General features: G+C 43.5%; 1 protein-coding gene across 1 annotated transcript; it reads right to left on the bottom strand.

The window, feature by feature from the left end:
* Nucleotides 1-14,063: 14,063 nt before the first annotated feature.
* On the bottom strand, nt 14,064-18,760 carry LOC118366307 (E3 ubiquitin-protein ligase Hakai-like). The gene is made up of 6 exons (XM_035748877.2): nt 18,648-18,760; nt 17,876-18,043; nt 17,630-17,736; nt 17,448-17,531; nt 17,257-17,330; nt 14,064-15,387 (listed from the first exon to the last, which is right to left on the bottom strand). The coding sequence occupies exons 1-6, from the start codon at nt 18,658-18,660 to the stop codon at nt 14,370-14,372; spliced, it is 1,464 nt and encodes a 487-aa protein (XP_035604770.2). The 5' UTR covers nt 18,661-18,760; the 3' UTR covers nt 14,064-14,369.
* Between the last annotated feature and the right edge of the window lie 697 nt (nt 18,761-19,457).

Raw genomic sequence — 19,457 nt, 5'->3', positions numbered from 1 at the left:
CATCTTCACAAGGTCCATTGCTGTTGTTCTGGGATTGATTTGCACTTTTCGCACCAAAGTAAATTAATCTCTAGGAGTCTCCTTCCTGAGCGGTACGACGGCTGTGTGGTCCCATTGTGTTTATACTTGCGTACTATTGTTTGTACAGATGAACGTGGTACCTTCAGGTGTTTGGAAATGGCTCCCAAGGATGAACCAGACTTGTGGAGGTCTACAATTGTTTTTCTGAGGTCTTGGCTGATTTCTTTTGATTTTCCCATGATGTCAAGCAAAGAGGCAGTGAGTTGGAAGGTAAGGCCTTGAAATACAATGCAATCTAAGTGTCATATTATCTATCACATGATCTCAGTATATAAACAGCTTTTCTGAAAGGCCACAGAGTCTGCAACACCCCTAAGCTAGGGGCACCACCAAGCAAGTTGCACCATGAAGACCAAGGAGCTCTCCAGACAGCATGTGGAAGACTCCCCAAACATATGGGGAAGGTACTCTGGTCAGATGAGACAAAAGGTGAGCTTTTTGTCCATCAAGGAAAACGTTATGTCTGGCGCAAACCCAACACCTCATCACCCTGAGAACACCATTTGTTTTTCCATCGGCAGGGACTGGGAAACTGGTCAGAATTGAAGGAATGATGGAAGGCACTAAATACAGGGAAATTCTAGAGGGAAACCTGTTTCAGTCTTCCAAAGACTTGAGACTGGGACGGAGGTTCACCTTCCAGCAGGACAATGGCCCTAAACATATTGCTAAAGCAATACTTGAGTGGTTTAAGGGGAAACATTTCAATGTCTTGGAAAGGCCTGATTATTAGAAAGCAAATTACAGACTCCTCTTTACACCTGCGTATTCCTCCAAACCTCAGTTGTCCTGAGTCTGCACAACTCTGCCAGGACCTAAGATCAAGAGAGACGCTCAAGTGTTTTAGTACTATATCTCTTGACACAATGATGAAAATAATCATGGCCTCTAAACCTTCAAGCTGCATACTGGACCCTATTCCAACTAAACTACTGAAAGAGCTGCTTCCTGTGCTTGGCCCTCCTATGTTGAACATAATAAACGTCTCTCTATCCACTGGATGTGTACCAAACTCACTAAAAGTGGCAGTAATAAAGCCAAACCTTGACCCAGAAAATATAAAAAACTATCGGCCTATATCGAATCTTCCATTCTTCTCAAAATTTTTAGAAAAGGCTGTTGCGCAGCAACTCACTGCCTTCCTGAAGACAAACAATGTATACGAAATGCTTCACTCTGGTTTTAGACCCCATCATAGCACTGAGACAGCACTTGTGAAGGTGGTAAATTACATTTTAATGGCATCGGACCGAGGCTCTGCATCTGTCCTCGTGCTCCTAGACCTTAGTGCTGCTTTTGATACCATCGATCACCACATTCTTTTGGAGAGATTGGAAACCCAAATTGGTCTACACGGACATGTTCTGGCCTGGTTTAGATCTTATCTGTCGGAAAGATCTCAGTTTGTCTCTGTGAATGGTTTGTCCTCTGACAAATCAACTGTAAATTTCGCTGTTCCTCAAGGTTCTGTTTTAGGACCACTATTGTTTTCACTATACATTTTACCTCTTGGGGATGTTATTCGAAAACATAATGTTAACTTTCACTGCTATGCGGATGACACACAGCTGTACATTTCAATGAAACATGGTGAAGCCCCAAAATTGCCCTCGCTAGAAGCATGTGTTTCAGACATAAGAAAGTGGATGGCTGCAAACTTTCTACTATTAAACTCGGACAAAACAGAGATGCTTGTTCTAGGTCCCAAGAAACAAAGAGATCTTCTGTTGAATCTGACAATTAATCTTAATGGTTGTACAGTCGTCTCAAATAAAACTGTGAAGGACCTCGGCGTTACTCTGGACCCTGATCTCTCTTTTGAAGAACATATCAAGACCATTTCGAGGACAGCTTTTTTCCACCTACGTAATATTGTAAAAACCAGAAACTTTCTGTCCAAAAATTATGCAGAAAAATTAATCCATGCTTCTAGGTTAGACAACTGCAATGCTCTACTTTCCGGCTACCCGGATAAAGCACTAAATAAACTTCAGTTAGTGCTAAATACGGCTGCTAGAATCCTGACTAGAACCAAAAAATTTGATCATATTACTCCAGTGCTAGCCTCTCTACACTGGCTTCCTGTCAAAGCAAGGGCTGATTTCAAGGTTTTACTGCTAACCTACAAAGCATTACATGGGTTTGCTCCTACCTATCTCTCTGATTTGGTCCTGCAGTACATACCTACACATACGCCACGGTCACAAGACGCAGGCCTCCTAATTGTCCCTAGAATTTCTAAGCAAACAGCTGGAGGCAGGGCTTTCTCCTATAGAGCTCCATTTTTATGGAATGGTCTGCCTACCCATGTCAGAGACACAAACTCGGTCTCAACCTTTAAGTCTTTACTGAAGACTCATCTCTTCAGTGGGTCATATGATTGAGTGTAGTCTGGCCCAGGAGTGGGAAGGTGAACGGAAAGGCTCTGGAGCAACGAACCGCCCTTGCTGTCTCTGCCTGGCCAGTTCCCCTCTTTCCACTGGGATTCTCTGCCTCTAACCCTATTACGGGGCGGAGATCTTTGTGGGCTATACTCAGCCTTGTCTCAGGATGGTAAGTTGGTGGTTGAAGATATCCTTCTAGTGGTGTGCGGGGCTGTGCTTTGGCAAAGTGGGTGGGTTTATATCCTTCCTGTTTGGCCCTGTCCGGGGGTGTCCTCGAATGGGGCCACAGTGTCTCCTGAACCCTCCTGTCTCAGCCTCCAGTATTTATGCTGCAGTAGTTTGTGTCGGGGGGCTAGGGTCAGTTTGTTATATCTGGAGTACTTCTCCTGTCCTATTCGGTGTCCTGTGTGAATCTAAGTGTGCGTTCTCTAATTATCTCCTTCTTTCTTTCTCTCTCTCGGAGGACCTGAGCCCTAGGACCATGCCCCAGGACTACCTGACATGATGGCTCCTCGCTGTCCCCAGTCCACCTGGCCATGCTGCTGCTCCAGTTTCAACTGACCTGAGCCCTAGGACCATGGCCCAGGACTACCTGACATGATGACTCCTTGCTGTCCCCAGTCCACCTGGCCATGCTGCTGCTCCAGTTTCAACTGTTCTGCCTTACTATTATTTGACCATGCTGGTCATTTATGAACATTTGAACATCTTGGCCATGTTCTGTTATAATCTCCACCTGGCACAGCCAGAAGAGGACTGGCCACCCCACATATGCTCTCTCTAATTCTCTCTCTCTTTCTTTCTCTCTCTCTCTCTCTCTCAGAGGACCTGAGCCCAAGGACCGTGCCCCAGGACGACCTGACATGATGACTCATTGCTGTCCCCAGTCCACCTGACTGTGCTGCTGCTCCAGTTTCAACTGTTCTGCCTTGTTATTATTCGACCATGCTGGTCATTTATGAACATTTGAACATCTTGGCCATGTTCTGTTATAATCTCCACCCGGCACAGCCAGAAGAGGACAGGCCACCCCACATAGCCTGGTTCCTCTCTAGGTTTCTTCCTAGGTTTTGGCCTTTCTAGGGAGTTTTTCCTAGCCACCGTGCTTCTACACCTGCATTGCTTGCTGTTTGGGGTTTTAGGCTGGGTTTCTGTACAGCACTTTGAGATATCAGCTGATGTACGAAGGGCTATATCAATAAAATTTGATTGATTGATTGATTGATAGTCAAAGCCCAGACCTCAATCCAATTGAGAATCTGTGGTATGACTTAAAGATTGCTGTACACCAGCGGAACACATCCAACTTGAAGGAGCTGGAGCAGTTTTGCTAGATGTGCCAAGCTTATAGAGACATACCCCAAGAGACTTGCAGCTGTAATTGCTGAAATAGGTGGCTCTACAAAGTATTGACTTTGGGGGGGGTAGTAAACAGTTATGCATGCTCAAGTTTTCAGTTTTTTAGTCTTATTTTTTTGTTTGTTTCACAATACAAAATGTGTTGCATCTTCAAATTGGTAGGCATTTTGTGTGAATCAAATGAAACAAACCCATCAAAAATCTATTTTAATTCCAGGTTGCAAGGGGGGAAAAAAGGGAAAAATGCCAAGGGGTGAATACATTCGCAAGCCACTGTACCTTCACATTTACTGTCACAACCGGCTGGGGGAGTGGGCTGCGTTTCTGCCTTACTCCCTCCGTCACTCCTTCACTAACCTCACACCATTTCAGTGTGTTCTAGTGTATCAGCCGGCCCTGGCACCCAGGCACCAGAGTCAGATCGAGGCAATGGACGATTGGTTCCTACGCCTTGAGGAGGTATGGAACACAGCGCACACCCATCTCCAGTCCGTCGTCCTCCGGCAGAAAGCGCAGGCCGATCGTCACCTAAGTGTGGCCCCAGTCTTTCACCTCGGTGACAGTGTCTGGTTTTCCATGAAGGACCTGCCCTGACGGAAGCTGAACCATTCAAAGTCCTGAGGAGACTCAATGAAATGACGTACAGATTACAGCGCCCCGTCAATTATCTTATCTAACTCCCATTTCATGTATCTCTCTTCTGGCCGGTGGCAGCTGGTCCTACTACTCCTCTCTACACTTGTGACACCATGCTTTCAGGGAACGCTGTAAAGTCAAAAAAAGTATGGGTGAGGCGAGAAAGTTGGCTGTCAGAAGTATTCCCATGTAAATTTACCTTTAATCAGTCTGTCTGCATATTTCAAGACATGGCATATGGGGGTTGTGAGATACACAAACGTCTGGACGATTCTCCTCTCATCACTCATCTTGAAAAAACGTATACAAAAAACCTGGAAATCAATCAATCCGCCATCATTTACAAAATGGAAAAATGTAATGTAACGATGTGTGCTGAGTTAAAACTATGAGATAACACATATGGAATCACGTAGTAACCAAGAAAAGTGTTAAACAAATGTAAATATATTTTAGATTATTCAAAGTAGCCATCTTTGCCTTTATGACAGCTTTGCACAATCTGCAGAGCTGGGAAGGTTGTATCCCCATATATACACTGCTCAAAATAATAAAGGGAACACTAAAATAACACATCCTAGATCTGAATGAATGAAATATTCTTATTAAATACTTTTTTTCTTTACATAGTTAAATGTGCTGACGACAAAAATCACACAAAAATTATCAATGGAAATCAAATGTATTAACCCATGGAGGTCTGGGTTTGGAGTCACTCAAAATTAAAGTGGAAAACCACACTACAGGCTGATCCAACTTTGATGTAATGTCCTTAAAACAAGTCAAAATGAGGCTCAGTAGTGTGTGTGGCCTCCATGTGCCTATATGACCTCCCTACAACGCCTGGGCATGCTCCTGATGAGGTGGCAGATGGTCTCCTGAGGGATCTCCTCCCAGACCTGGACTAAAGCATCCGCCAACTCCTGGACAGTCTGTGGTGTAACGTGGCGTTGGTGGATGGAGCGAGACATGATGTCCCAGATGTGCTCAATTGGATTCAGGTCTGGGGAACGGGCGGGCCAGTCCATAGCATCAATGCCTTCCTCTTGCAGGAACTGCTGACACACTCCAGCCACATGAGGTCTAGCATTGTCTTGCATTAGGAGGAACCCAGGGCCAACCGCAACAGCATATGGTCTCACAAGGGGTCTGAGGATCTCATCTCGGTACCTAATGGCAGTCAGGCTACCTCTGGCGAGCACATGCAGGGCTGTGCGGCCCCCCAAAGAAATGCCACCCCACACCATGACTGACCCACCACCAAACCGGTCATGCTGGAGGATGTTGCAGGCAGCAGAACGTTCTCCACGGTGTCTCCAGACTCTGTCACATGCTCAGTGTGTACCTGCTTTCATCTGTGAAGAGCACAGGGCGCCAGTGGTGAATTTGCCAATCTTGGTGTTCTCTGGCAAATGCCAAACGTCCTGCACGGTGTTGAGCTGTAAGCACAACCCCCACCTGTGGACGTCGGGCCCTCATACCACCCTCATGGAGTCTGTTTCTGACCGTTTGAGCAGACACATGCACATTTGTGGCCTGCTGGAGGTAATTTTGCCGGGCTCTGGCAGTGCTCCTCCTGCTCCTCCTTGCACAAAGGAGGAGGTTGCGGTCCTGCTGCTGGGTTGTTGCCCTCCTGCGGCCTCCTCCACGTCTCCTGATGTACTGGCATGTCTCCTGGTAGCGCCTCCATGCTCTGGACTCTACGTTGACAGACACAGCAAACCTTCTTGCCACAACTCGCATTGATGTTGCATCCTGGATGAGCTGCACTACCTGAGCCACTTGTGTGGGTTGTAGACTCCGTCTCATGCTACCACTAGAGTGAACGCACCGCCAGCATTCAAAAGTGACCAAAACATCAGCCAGGAAGCATAGGAACTGAGAAGTGGTCTGTGGTCACCACCTGCAAAACCACTCCTTTATTGGGGGTGTCTTGCTAATTGCCTATAATTTCAACCTGTTGTCTATTCCATTTGCACAACAGCATGTGCAATTTATTGTCAATCAGTGTTGCTTCCTAAGTGGACAGTTTGATTTCACAGAAGTGTGATTGACTTGGAATTACATTGTGTTGTTTAAGTGTTCCCTTTTTTTTCTTTTATTTCCTTTTTTTTAGCAGTGTATATAAACTCAGCAAAAAAAGAAACTGTCAACTGCGTTTATTTTTTAGCAAACTTAACATGTGTAAATATTTGTATGGTCATAACAAGATTCAACAAATGAGACATAAACTGAACAAGTTCCACAGACATGTGACTGAACAGAAATGGAATAATGTGTCCCTGAACAAAGGGGGGGGTCAAAAAGTAACAGTCAGTATCTGGTGTGGCCACCAGCTGCATTAAGTGCTGCAGTGCATCTCCTCATGGACTGCACCAGATTTGCCAGTTCTTGCTGTGAGATGTTACCCCACGCTTGCACTAAGGCACCTGCAAGTTCCCGGACATTTCTGGGGGGAATGGTCCTAGCCCTCACCCTCCGATCCAACAGGTCCCAGATGTGCTCAATGGGATTGAGATCCGGGCTCTTCGGTGGCCATGGCAGAACACTGACATTCCTGTCTTGCAGGAAATCACGCACAGAATGAGCAGTATGGCTGGTGGCATTGTCATGCTGGAGGGTCATGTCAGGATCAGCCTGCAGGAAGGGTACCACATGAGGGAGGAGGATGTCTTCCCTGTAACGCACAGCGTTGAGATTGCCTGCAATGACAACAAGCTCAGTCCGATGATTCTGTGGCACAACGCCCCAGACCATGACGGACCCTCCACCTCCAAATCGATCCCACTCCTGAGTACAGGCCTAGGTGGAGCACTCATTCCTTCGACGATAAACGCGAATCTGACCATCACCCTGGTGAGACAAAACCGTGACTCGTCAGTGGAGCACTTTTTGCATGTCCTGTCTGGTCAAGCGACGCTGGGTTTGTGCCCATAGGCGACGTTGTTGCCGGTGATGTCTGGTGAGGATCTGCCTTACAACAAGCCAACAAGCTCTCAGTCCAGCCTCTCTCAACCTATTGCGGACAGTCTGAGCACTGATGGAGCGATTGTGCATTCCTGGTGTAACTCGGGCAGTTGCTGCAATCCTGTACCTGTCCCGCAGGTGGGATGCTCGGATGTACCAATCCTGTGCAAGTGTTGTTACATGTGGTCTGCCAAGGCGAGGACGATCAGCTGTCTGTCATGTCACCCTGTAGCGCTGTCTTAGGCGTCTCACAGTACGGACATTGCAATTTATTGCTCTGGTCACATCTGCAGTCCTCATGCCTCCTTGCAGCATGCCTGAGGCACGTTCCCTTAGATGAGCAGGGACCCTGGGCATCTTTCTTTTGGTGTTTTTCAGAGTCAGTAGAAAGGCCTCTTTAGTGTCCTAAGTTTTCATAACTGTGACCTTAATTGCCTGTAAGCATCACTGCGACCGTACGTCTGTAAGCTGTTAGTGTCTTAACGACCGTTCCACAGGTGCATGTTCATTAATTGTTTATGGTTCATTGAACAAGCATGGGAAACAGTGTTTAAAGTTATTTGGATTTTTACTAATTATCTTTGAAAGACAAGGTCCTGAAAAAAGGACTTTCTTTTTTTGCTGAGTTTATATAACATTCTATTGGTTGCAAGAATTTAGCATAATAATTAAAATTTAAAAAAATGTAAATTTTGAATCCCGCATCGTTTTGTGTATCAGTTCATGTGCCATGGAATCGATATGTCGAAAATCTCTTCCCAACAATTTGTGCAATCTATATGCCACAGCTGTCCCTTTTTTGGTCCTTAAATGAAACTGTTATCTATTTTTATTTATCACAATTTTATTTATCCAATTATGGTCTTTAATGCAGTGTCGACAGACAAGTTCCTTATCTCTCCCCATTTTCACTTGCCTCTTCCATTTGTGCGGTAATGCTACAATTGGTTGTAATTTTGGGTAGAGCAGACATTTCCATTTTTGTTAGCTGCACGAATGAAATAACTCCATCAGTCCTATTTATTATATAATTTAAAAATATTATACTTAAAAACAAATGTTATCAAAAGTAATGTTTTTTTATCAGCTGCATGTACTTTGATGATGAAGATGTCCATGTTCTTCCGCACTTCATTACACCATGCTACTGGAGAAACAGACAGATCATTCATAGGACATGCATACGTTAAGGCAGGAACCTCAAGCATAACGTATTACTTCACAATATGTAGCGTTAATGACACATTAGGGAATTGTGTGTACACAAAGGTCTTTCGGTCACACTGTGTTCAGACTCCATTCTTTGCCATTCAGGTGACAGACTGAAGGGTCTGGAAAGGTCAGAGCTCATAGTTTGTTGCCCCCGAAGCAATTGAATGTAATTAGAGGCATATAGATAGATCTTAATGGTTAATAATGACAAGTAATAATCAAAGACTAATGTGCTCACGTAGTGAGTAATGATTGGACTGGCTTGTAACCCAAGATCTCATAAAGGATAGGCTAAATATGCACGACATGCTTGACATGATGATTGATATGATGATGTGCTGATATTGCACTGCTAATACCTGTATACTTGCATTTAGTATGCTTTCTTCCAAACGGAATAAAAATACAAATGCAACATGCAACAATTTCAAATATTTTGCTGAGTTAAATTAATTAATTAGGCCCTAATCTATTGATTTCACATGATTAGGCAGGGGTGCAGCAATGGGTGGGCCTGGGAGGCCATAGGTCCACCCACTTGGGAGCCAGGCAAACCCACTGGGGAGCCAGGCCCATCCAATCAGACAATCAGAATGAGTTTTTCCCAACGAAAGGGCTTTATTATGGACAGAATTACTCCTCTGTGGATTGCGGTTGTGAAGCCGGTTGGATGTACTGCCAAATTAAACAAAAGGATGTTGATGGCGGCTTATGGTAGAGAAATTAACATTCAATTCTCTAGCCACAGCTCTGGTGGACATTCGTGCAGTCAACATGCCAATAAATATCTCAGCACCCCCACAGTTGATGTCTTGAAAGAGCTGCAAAGTCTGGATCCCTACAAATCAGCTGGGCTAGACAATCTGGACCCTCTCTTTCTAAAATTATCTGCCCGAAATTGTTGCAACCCCTATTACTAGCGTATTCAACCTCTCTTTCGTATCGTCTGAGATACGACCAGCTCGCTACCGCGGTCACACTCTCGACCCAAACTCTTATAGACCTACAGTGGGGCAAAAAAGTATTTAGTCAGCCACAAATTGTGCAAGTTCTCCCACTTAAAAAGATAAGAGAGGCCTGTAATTTTCATCATATGTACACTTCAACTATGACAGACAAAATCACATTTGTAGGATTTTTAATGAATTTATTTGCAAATTATGGTGGAACATACGTATTTGGTCAATAACAAAAGTTTATCTCAATACTTTGTTATATACCCTTTGTTGGCAATGACAGAGGTCAAACGTTTTCTGTAAGTCTTCACAAGGTTTTCACACACTGTTGCTGGTATTTTGGCCCATTCCTCCATGCAAATCTCCTCTAGAGCAGTGATGTTTTGGAGCTGTTGCTGGGCATCACGGACTTTCAACTCCCTCCAAAGATTTTCTATGGGGTTGAGATCTGGAGATTGGCTAGGCCACTCCAGGACCTTGAAATGCTTCTTACGAAGTCACTCCTTCGTTTCCCGGGCGGTGTGTTTGGGATCATTGTCATGCTGAAAGACCCAGCCACGTTTCATCTTCAATGCCCTTGCTGATGGAAGGAGGTTTTCACTCAAAATCTCACGATACATGGCCCCATTCTTTCCTTTACACAGATCAGTCGTCCTGGTCCCTTTGCAGAAAAACAGCTCCAAAGCATAATATTTCCACCCCCATGTTTCACAGTAGGTATGGTGTTCTTTGGATGCAACTCAGCATTCTTTGTCCTCCAAACACGATGAGTTGAGTTTTTACCAAAAAGTTATATTTTGGTTTCATCTGATCATATGACATTCTCCCAATCTTCTTCTGGATCATCCAAATGCTCACTAGCAAACTTCAGAAGGGCCTGGACATGTACTGGCTTAAGCAGGGGGACACATCTGGCACTGCAGGATTTGAGTCCCTGGCGGCGTAGTGTGTTACTGATGGTAGGCTTTGTTACTTTGGTCCCAGCTCTCTGCAGGTCATTCACTAGGTCCCCCCGTGTGGTTCTAGGATTTTTGCCCACCGTTCTTGTGATTATTTTGACCCCACGGGGTGAGATCTTGCGTAGAGCCCCAGATCGAGGGAGATTATCAGTGGTCTTGTATGTCTTCCATTTACTAATAATTGCTCCCACAGTTGATTTCTTCAAACCAAGCTGCTTACCTATTGCAGATTCAGTCTTCCCAGCCTGGTGCAGGTCTACAATTTTGTTTCTGGTGTCCTTTGACAGCTCTTTGGTCTTGGCCATAGTGGAGTTTGGATTGTGACTGATTTGAGGTTGTGGACAGGTGTCTTTTATACTGATAACAAGTTCAAACAGGTGCCATTAATACAGGTAACGAGTGGAGGACAGAGGAGCCCCTTAAAGAAGAAGTTACAGGTCTGTGAGAGCCAGACATCTTGCTTGTTTGTAGGTGACCAAATACTTATTTTCCACCATAATTTGGTGGAAAATGTCATTAAAAATCCTACAATGTGATTTTCTGGATTTCTTTTCTAATTTTGTCTGTCATAGTTGAAGTGTACCTATGATGAAAATTACAGGCCTCGTCTTTTTAAGTGGGAGAACTTGCACAATTGGTGGCTGACTAAATACTTTTTTGCCCCACTGTATATCCATCCTGTCCTGCCTTTCTAAAATCTTCAAAAGCCAAGTTAATAAACAGTGACCATATCGAATCCCATCGTACCTTCTCCACTATGCAATCTGGTTTCCGAGCTGGTCATGGGTGCACCTCAGCCACGCTCAAGGTCCTAAACGATATCATAACCACCATTGACAAAAGACAGTACTGTGCAGCCGTCTTCATCGACCAGGCCAAGGCTTTCGACTCTTGTCAATCACCACATTCTTACAACACTTACTTTGGCCACCTTTCCTTCCAGTTCTCTGTTGCCAATGACTGGAACGAATTGCAAAAATCTATGAAGCTGGAGTCTTGTATCTCCCTCTTTAACTTTAAGCATCAGCTGTCAGAGCAGCTTACCGATCACTGTACCTGTACACAGCCAATCTGTAAATAGCACACCTGACTACCTCATCCCCGTATTATTACTTACCCTCTTGCTCTTTTGCACCCCAGTATCTCTACTTAAACATCACTCCAGTATTAATGCTAAATTGTAATTATTTTTGCCTCTATGGCCTATTTATTGCTTATCTCCCTACTCTTCTACATTTGCACACATTGTACATAGATCTTTCTATTTTTATTTTATTTTTTGTTATTAACTGTACATTTGTTTATGTGTAACTCTGTGTTGTTTTTGTCGCACTTCATTGCTTTATCTTGGCCAGGTCGAAGTTGTAAATGAGAACTTGTTCTCAACTGGCCTACCTGGTTAAATAAAACTGGAGACATATGTGGCATTGTGTTGTGTGACAAAACTGCACATTTTGGAGTGGTCTTTTACTGTCCCCAGCACAAGGTACACCTATGTAATGATCGAGCTGTTTCATCAGCTTCTTGATATGCCACACCTGTCAGGTGGATGGATTATCTTCGTAAAGGAGAAATGCTCTCTAACAGGGATGCAAACAAATTTGTGCACAACATTTTTGAGAAATAAGCTTTTATTTCAACTCATTAAACACGCGACCAACACATTACATGTTGCGTCTATATTTTTGTTCAGTGTAAATACCAGACACACATGTAGTTTTACTACTCTTGATAAATCCAATCCTGTATAATCAACATGTTTACTCAGTTATAACTTTGATGAAGTTCTCAGTGGAAAGGTACAAAGCAATACAATGCACTTCAGATAGCCTGGTGGTAAGGAGCAGTGACTGTGACTAAAAGGTTGTAGGATGAATCCCCGAGCTGACAAGGTAAAATCCCTAATTGCTCCAGGGTCGCTGTCAATAATGGCTGACCCCCTGGCTGTGGCCCCACTCTCAGTGGGAGAAGAATATACAAAAAATCTATTTCACACCTGTCCAGGTTACCCACTTGTACATACAGTGAAACAGGACTATATAATCATTAACTTTGAATGAACAAAAGAGTCTGTCTCTGAATGAGGTCATCAGCAGGTGTCCAACATTACGGGGCGGCAGCGTAGCCTAGTGGTTAAAGGCTAGTAACCGGAAGGTTGCGAGTTCAAACCCCCGAGCTGACAAGGTACAAATCTGTCGTTCTGCCCCTGAACAGGCAGTTAACCCACTGTTCCCAGGCCGTCATTGAAAATAAGAATGTGTTCTTAACTGACTTGCCTGGTTAAATAAAGGTAAAATAAAAAAATAAAAAATAAAAATTGGAAGTTCTATCCTCTTGCTGGGGATGAGCTTGATAACAGGGTCTATTCTCCTGCGAACCGAGTCATGGAATTTTGTGAGGGAAGATCTGACAGAGCTCATTATTTTTAGCAAAAATAAGGTTCCGAAATGAAATATTGTCCAAGGTCAAAGTGATGTAAACAAGTATGCTATAATGGTCGACTTGAAACCCAAAACCTGTTACTTTTTCATTTAGCAGACACTCTAATCCAGAGCGATTTACAGTAGTGAGTGCATACATTTTCATATTAGTCCCCCATGGGAATCGAACACACAACTCTGGTGTTGGAAGCACCATGTTCTACCAACAGAGCCACACTGTTATAGGCTGATTCCAGATGTTTATTAATAATGTGAAGACCAATTAGTGGGAAGTATTGGAGTTAACATGGGAGAGCATTCCTGTGGAACACTTGACACCTTGTAGAGTCCATGCCCTGACAAATTTAGGCTGTTCTGAAGGCAAAGGGGGGTGGAACTCAATATCAGGAAGGTGTTCCTAATGTTTTGTACACTCAGTGTATACTTCTGTGTAGCAAAGCCATTTTTTATGGACATACAATAAAGTTGCTTATTTTCAAATAGCCTCAACAATCCTTAGTATCAACAAAGCAAATACTCCACAGCAAAACACTACTAGCTAGATATCATTTTTGTAGCAGAACCCTCCCCTGACGCATTTGCTAGGGAGGGTGACAAATAGCACACTGCAACACCCAGTCAGGATAACACAGTTGATAAGTCACAAATGTTAGTAAAATACATTTTAATAAAGTAATCTTGGGGTTTTGTCCTTGACATAATTACAGTGCCACCCCTCTCAAAATGTATTTATTTTCTCCCAGCAGCCATCTTCTCTTTTATCACATGTTTTGTTCAATCATGTTACATGACCTGGATTTCTACTTTTATTTTAAGCTCATTCCAGAAATGAGAAAAAAGCAATTAAGCAATTGTCTGAAGGACAGTGTTGTACCATCTGACATAAAAAGGGGGACAGTTTGATGAAAAAGCTTTAAATAAAAGGTTAAAATCCAGGTCATGTGATTAACCAAAACACAGAGCTCCCTCCACAATGTCAAATGTTAGATCATACATACACTGCCCCCTACTGAAATGGATGAAACCGTTTCCACAACTAATAATATTGAAAAATAATGAGATTTAACGCTTTGTTAGAAAATATTTATTGAGACGTCATCAAACCAAAATTTTTCAAGATACAACCATGTCCATTGGAGACAAATACAGGAGCGATTCAAATGTATCGTTGCTCATTTGACAGTCCAAAATGTTCATATCAATAAAAGTGAACAGCTACATACGTACATTCACCATAGACTAGTCTCTTTAAAGTGTTTCCATAGAAATTACAGTCCTACAGAACCCAGAGACTCATGTTCACATTATTCAAACCAGTGGAGAGGAAAAGGGACAAGTCAAACAATGCCCCTGACTTTGTGGGGAGTTGAGAGTTTACTGATAATAAGGGCGGTAGCGGGACTGATCGGGGTGATGGGGTCCAGGCATCTGGCCCTGAGGTGGGGGGCCCTGCATCCTTGGAGGAGGAGGCCCTCTAGGGGCAGGCCACATCCCAGGGCTCAGACCCCCTTGCTGGTTAAAAGGGGGACTGAGTGTGCCCTGGTCCTCGGGGAATTGCTGCATGGAGTTAGGGTTGTAGTGGTGGGGAGGGGGGGCGTTGACTGGAGGACCACCGTGTTGAGGTGGGGGGCCTGGAGGAGGGTGGTTCATGTAGGGGGGCATCTGACCCATGATGTGTCCTGGCGGGGGGGTAATGGGGGGGGGTGCGTTGGACATCGGCGGGGGAGGGCCGGCCTGGTTGTACACCATGTGGGGTGTCCCAGAGCCCTGGGGCGGGTGCTGCATGGGGTGGTTGATGGGTGGAGGGGGAGGAGGTGGAGGGCCATAGTGCTGTTGCGGTGGTGCCATCATGTGGTGGGGATGGGACACTACAGGCTGACCAGGGTAGTCCCCAGGATGGTGGTGTGGGGGTGGAGCAGGGCCCGGGCCAGGAGGGAGAGGTTCACGGGAGGAAGAGGTGGAGGAAGAAGCGGAGTCATCCTGGATTGGCACGGTGATGAGGTTGCTGCGTGCGCGTGTAGTTACTGTGGCAATGCGGAAGGTCTCCTGGGAAAGAGGAGGTGCATCATGGGAAGCCGGTGGTGGCTGACCGTAGGGGTCATGACCCCCGTGTTGGAGAGGGGGCGGGAGGTGCCCTTGGGTCTTGGGCAGGTGAGGCGGGGGCACGCGGAAGCGGTCAGGAACCTCTGTGGATGGGGGAAGGTGCAGGGCATCCTGGCGGCTTGCCAAAGCCTTGGCTGCCCTCATGTGGCGGTGGTTGATGTGGGCTTGCAGGTCACGCTGGGAAAGGTAGGTGCGCTTGCAGCCCTTCACAATGCTGCACATGTAGAGGGAGCCCCGCAGACACTGTTCGATGCGCTGGACCGGGTCTGTGCAGCTGAAGAGCTGCATACTAAACAACACAAAAGGTTGAGTTAGTAAGTGCAGTCAGCAACCGCACATACAGAAAGTATATTTTAGATATTTAACTAGGCAAATCAGTTATGAACATTTTTTTTTTTTTTTACAATGACGGCAGCCTGGACTCGAACCAGGGTCGCCTCTAGCACTGAGATGCAGTGCCTTACAACGCTGCCCCACTCGGGAGCCCTGTATATGGACAGTTGAATACACTAGTGCAGCGATTCTCAACTGGTGGGACGTTTTCAATGGGTCACGAGTAGTAATGGGGAAACATTTTCTAGCCAATTGTGTAGAAAAAAGGTTCATTAAGAAGCTTTGTTCAACCGTGTACACTAGTGGCACGTAATGGTCAAAATAATTTACAACATCCAAATTGGTATAGATGACATCACACATGCCTTCACACTTTATCTTCTCCCGAAACCAATCGGGTGGTTGTTCGACAAAACGAAGCACCGGACGTCATTGATCATGTGCTTCTGATAATGTGATACAAGCCTCGGCACACTGTTTCGAAGCAAACTGCTTAGCGATTTTGATGCATGCCCCGGGGCTCCGGTATCAAACGTAACGTCACTAGACATGGCTGTCTGAGTTTTTTTTTTTTTACTTAAACAACTACAACCAGTAAGAACATGTGTAGAAATTATAATGAACATTGTACAGCCATCCTGTTAGAAGGTAACAGATTATTTTATTACAATGGTTAAGATGCATTTTCATTGTGTTCCATGGTGTTATTCGCCCCCTAGTGGAGCTTTCTGGTACTTAGAAAGACTACGCAAACAGGAAGTAGAGAATTCGTTCTGCACGCATAGAAGCAGCTAAAAACAATGTTACGGTGCAGGTCTTTCAGTGTAGTTATTTCTTGTCACGCTTCAGCCTTAGAAAATATTTGTTTGTAAGTTTGATTCAAGCATTTAGCTAGTGATGATAATCTTGTTATTGATAGAGTTGCTTACATATCAATGTTGGTTGCATTTACTCACAAATTGCAGTGCCTTTCATGTATGTCGTTAGCTGTATTACTTTGCTCGTGCGTCATGCAAACTAATTGTAAAATATACAATACTGTAGTTTTGTTACTGTTTCTAGTGTAATATGCTTTGTTATTCTACATAGATGGTTGTACATTATTAGAGTAATGAAAGGAGTTAGCCAATTACCATATGAGTAACAATTAGCTATATGGTTTGGCATCATGCCAGATGCATGGTACCTTAGCACGTGCTTTGTATTTATGCAACTTCAAATGTTTAATGTACAGCTACAGTATGTCGGTGTGAATTGAACGCTAAAGTATATTCTTTTCTGTATTTTGCAGTTTCACAACATAAACGTTTTCAATATATTCATTCAAGAAAAGTCACACCGTGGGAGTTTTATTGAGGACTTAGTTGTTAGCTATCTGTCTAGTTTTGCATGGGAACACAACTCAAGGGCAGAATAAACATACTTAAAAAATATATATATATATAATTTAATCTCTTTACCATTTTTGTTCAATCAAAGTATTTTTTTATATAGCTATTAGCAGAGCTATTTAGCAGATCTGGTTGATGTTGTGGTCTCAAACAAGTGAGCTTATTAACATTCTTCATCAAGAATATGGGATTTAAAAAAAAAAATGGACAATGAAAAGGTGGGAATGTTTTTCTCTTGTCATATAATTACTCCCTTTACTATCAATATAGCATTCAAAATATATTTGCAGATTGCATTAGGGATATTTTTTGTTTCACAATGCAAATATTGACTGAGACAAGCTGGTTTAATTTGGGTCCAGAGGCAAAACCAGTTGAGAACCCCTGCACTAGTGGGTAGGTTAAAAAAATAAAAAATAATGTCAAGAGCTTACCCTGGGCACATCTTGTCTCCCTTCTTCTCGTGGAGCAACGCACACTCATAACAGAATACATGTTTGCATGGAATCTGGTGAGTTAATACAGATAATAACATTATAAGCTGCTGCACTCATAGCCTCTTACTATAAAAAATAATAATTAAGAGACACAACACACTATGTAAAACGTGCTCGAAGAGACATACCATGCGTCCATAGATCCTTATGGGCAGACCACACTTGTCACAAAAGTGTGCTGGAATGTCATCCTTTTCACCTATCAAATTCAACTGTGGGGAAAAGACCAAGAGGTCTATGACACAGTAATGATGTAGGTGGAATGCATTCCTGCACCCCCCACCCCCCACAATAGAAATTTAAACACTACCTTAAAGTCCCAAAACATTTGCTGGGGGAACTTCCGTTGACTTGCAAACACATCCCCAGCCTTGGTACCACAGTCGAACCTCTCCTCTTGCTTGAAGCTAAAACTCTCTAGAAACACAGATATGTTGCCTTACAGTAGTCCCATATGAAAGCTTGCTTCTATGACCTAGCAACAGGTTTCCGTATCCCAATCCTAGCCCCTGGAAATTAAAACAACGAGATGAGAAAGCACTTGTGGCTGGCTAACCTTCATCCCCGGCCTGGGGTTTGGAGGGCTGCCTGCCCATGGGTCTTTGTGTCCGGGGAGCAGGTTTGCTCCTGATGGTTGGTTTGGAGATGAGTTTGATGGGGATGCGTCTGCGGACATCAGGGCCCCCAAGACTCCCCGAGCCGTCCGTGCCTTGCAGGTCATTGTCTGTGGGGGAACGATGGGTCATTCAAAATGTCAGTGACCAGAGTCAGTCATCTGCTACCAAGCGAACATTTACATGATACTTCCTACTAGCATTGACACTATAACCACGATAAATAGTTTAGCGAAGCGCTAGTGTTTCATTTTTGCCAACGCTAACATTGTCTGGAGTTTCAGAAGTTGATGGGAGAATGCAAACCTTAGCTAGCACAGTCTAAGCTACAAACATAACATTATTTATTCTGAATATGTTGTCAAGGTTAGAGTATTGTCCTGACAATTTAAGTTATTAGTTTAGCACTGGCAGATCAACTCCAACCGCCACTTTATTCTAAAAGTATAGCTAGCTACTACTGTAACAACACAGATCTGTGGACGCTAACGCGAGCAATATATTAGCTCTTTAGCTAGCAGTGGGCTGGCAACGAGAGGTTGCTACAAGGCCGCAATTGTTGTACTTTAAACACTCCACTAATAATGCTTGTAAAGTATAATTGAATATGAATACGTTTGAAAATTAAATCTATTTCGCTGTGTATCAAGTTAAATCTACTGATACACAAATAAAACTAAAATACAGCTGAACCTGGAGTCATTTGTCGCTTACCAATTTGGTCCATAATTCACCGCAATGCAGTATGGGAAAGTATAATAAAAGAGGAGGAGTTGAGTTCAACCACTGAGGGGATGTCACCAGCACCACAGCCAAAGTCACAAACCCCGCCCATATCTACAATTGACCTTTTTAAAATCTTAAACCTAACCCTAACCTCAACCCTAACCACACTACTAACATTATGCCTAACCCCAAATGAAGACCGAAAAGCATATTTTTGTATTTTTTTGAATTAATTAATTTTTTATTAACAACAAATCAATACAGGAAGTACATGTGGAAACACAAGTATATTTAAATAATATACAAAGGACAATTGGGCTAAGGGGAACAATATCACATTGCACAAGGACCTTAAGGGACATACATACACTTATAATTCCAACAGGTTTTTTTTAGTATAGTAATTAATTGTCTTAAAATACAGTTCAATTTATTTTTGTAAGGTAAGAAATGTGGTGTTTTTGTTTGTAAACTTACATTTGTGACTATGAAATTTGGCCAAAAGAATAATGAAATGAATTACATAAAATTGTTTCATCTTATTTCTATCATAGGGAAAGAATCCAAGCAGTACATCTATCCACAATAGTGTGAAATCTTCATAAATGTGTTCAATTATAAATCTACTGATGTCTTGCCACAGATACCTTACATGAATACATTGCCAAAAAAAGATGCAACACCGTTTCTGGGTGGTCATTACAAAAGGTACAATTTGAGTTTATGTTTTGCTTAAACTTCTTCATATAGTAGTTGGCAGGATAATATTTATGAATAATTTTAAAGGAAACTTCCTTA

The sequence above is a fragment of the Oncorhynchus keta genome, chromosome 33 (assembly GCF_023373465.1).
Source record: "Oncorhynchus keta strain PuntledgeMale-10-30-2019 chromosome 33, Oket_V2, whole genome shotgun sequence".
NCBI classification, from domain to species: Eukaryota; Metazoa; Chordata; class Actinopteri; order Salmoniformes; family Salmonidae; genus Oncorhynchus; species Oncorhynchus keta.
This window is presented reverse-complemented; position numbering and strand designations above follow the sequence as displayed.

What these genes read in the sequence shown, in the direction of transcription:
- LOC118366307 (XM_035748877.2), bottom strand. An exon ending in AAATGTTTTGGGACTTTAAG is followed by an intron (nt 17,532 to 17,629) that starts GTAGTGTTTAAA and finishes TTTTCCCCACAG; the next exon opens with TTGAATTTGATAGGTGAAAA. An exon ending in GGAGACAAGATGTGCCCAGG is followed by an intron (nt 15,388 to 17,256) that starts GTAAGCTCTTGA and finishes TGTGTTGTTTAG; the next exon opens with TATGCAGCTCTTCAGCTGCA.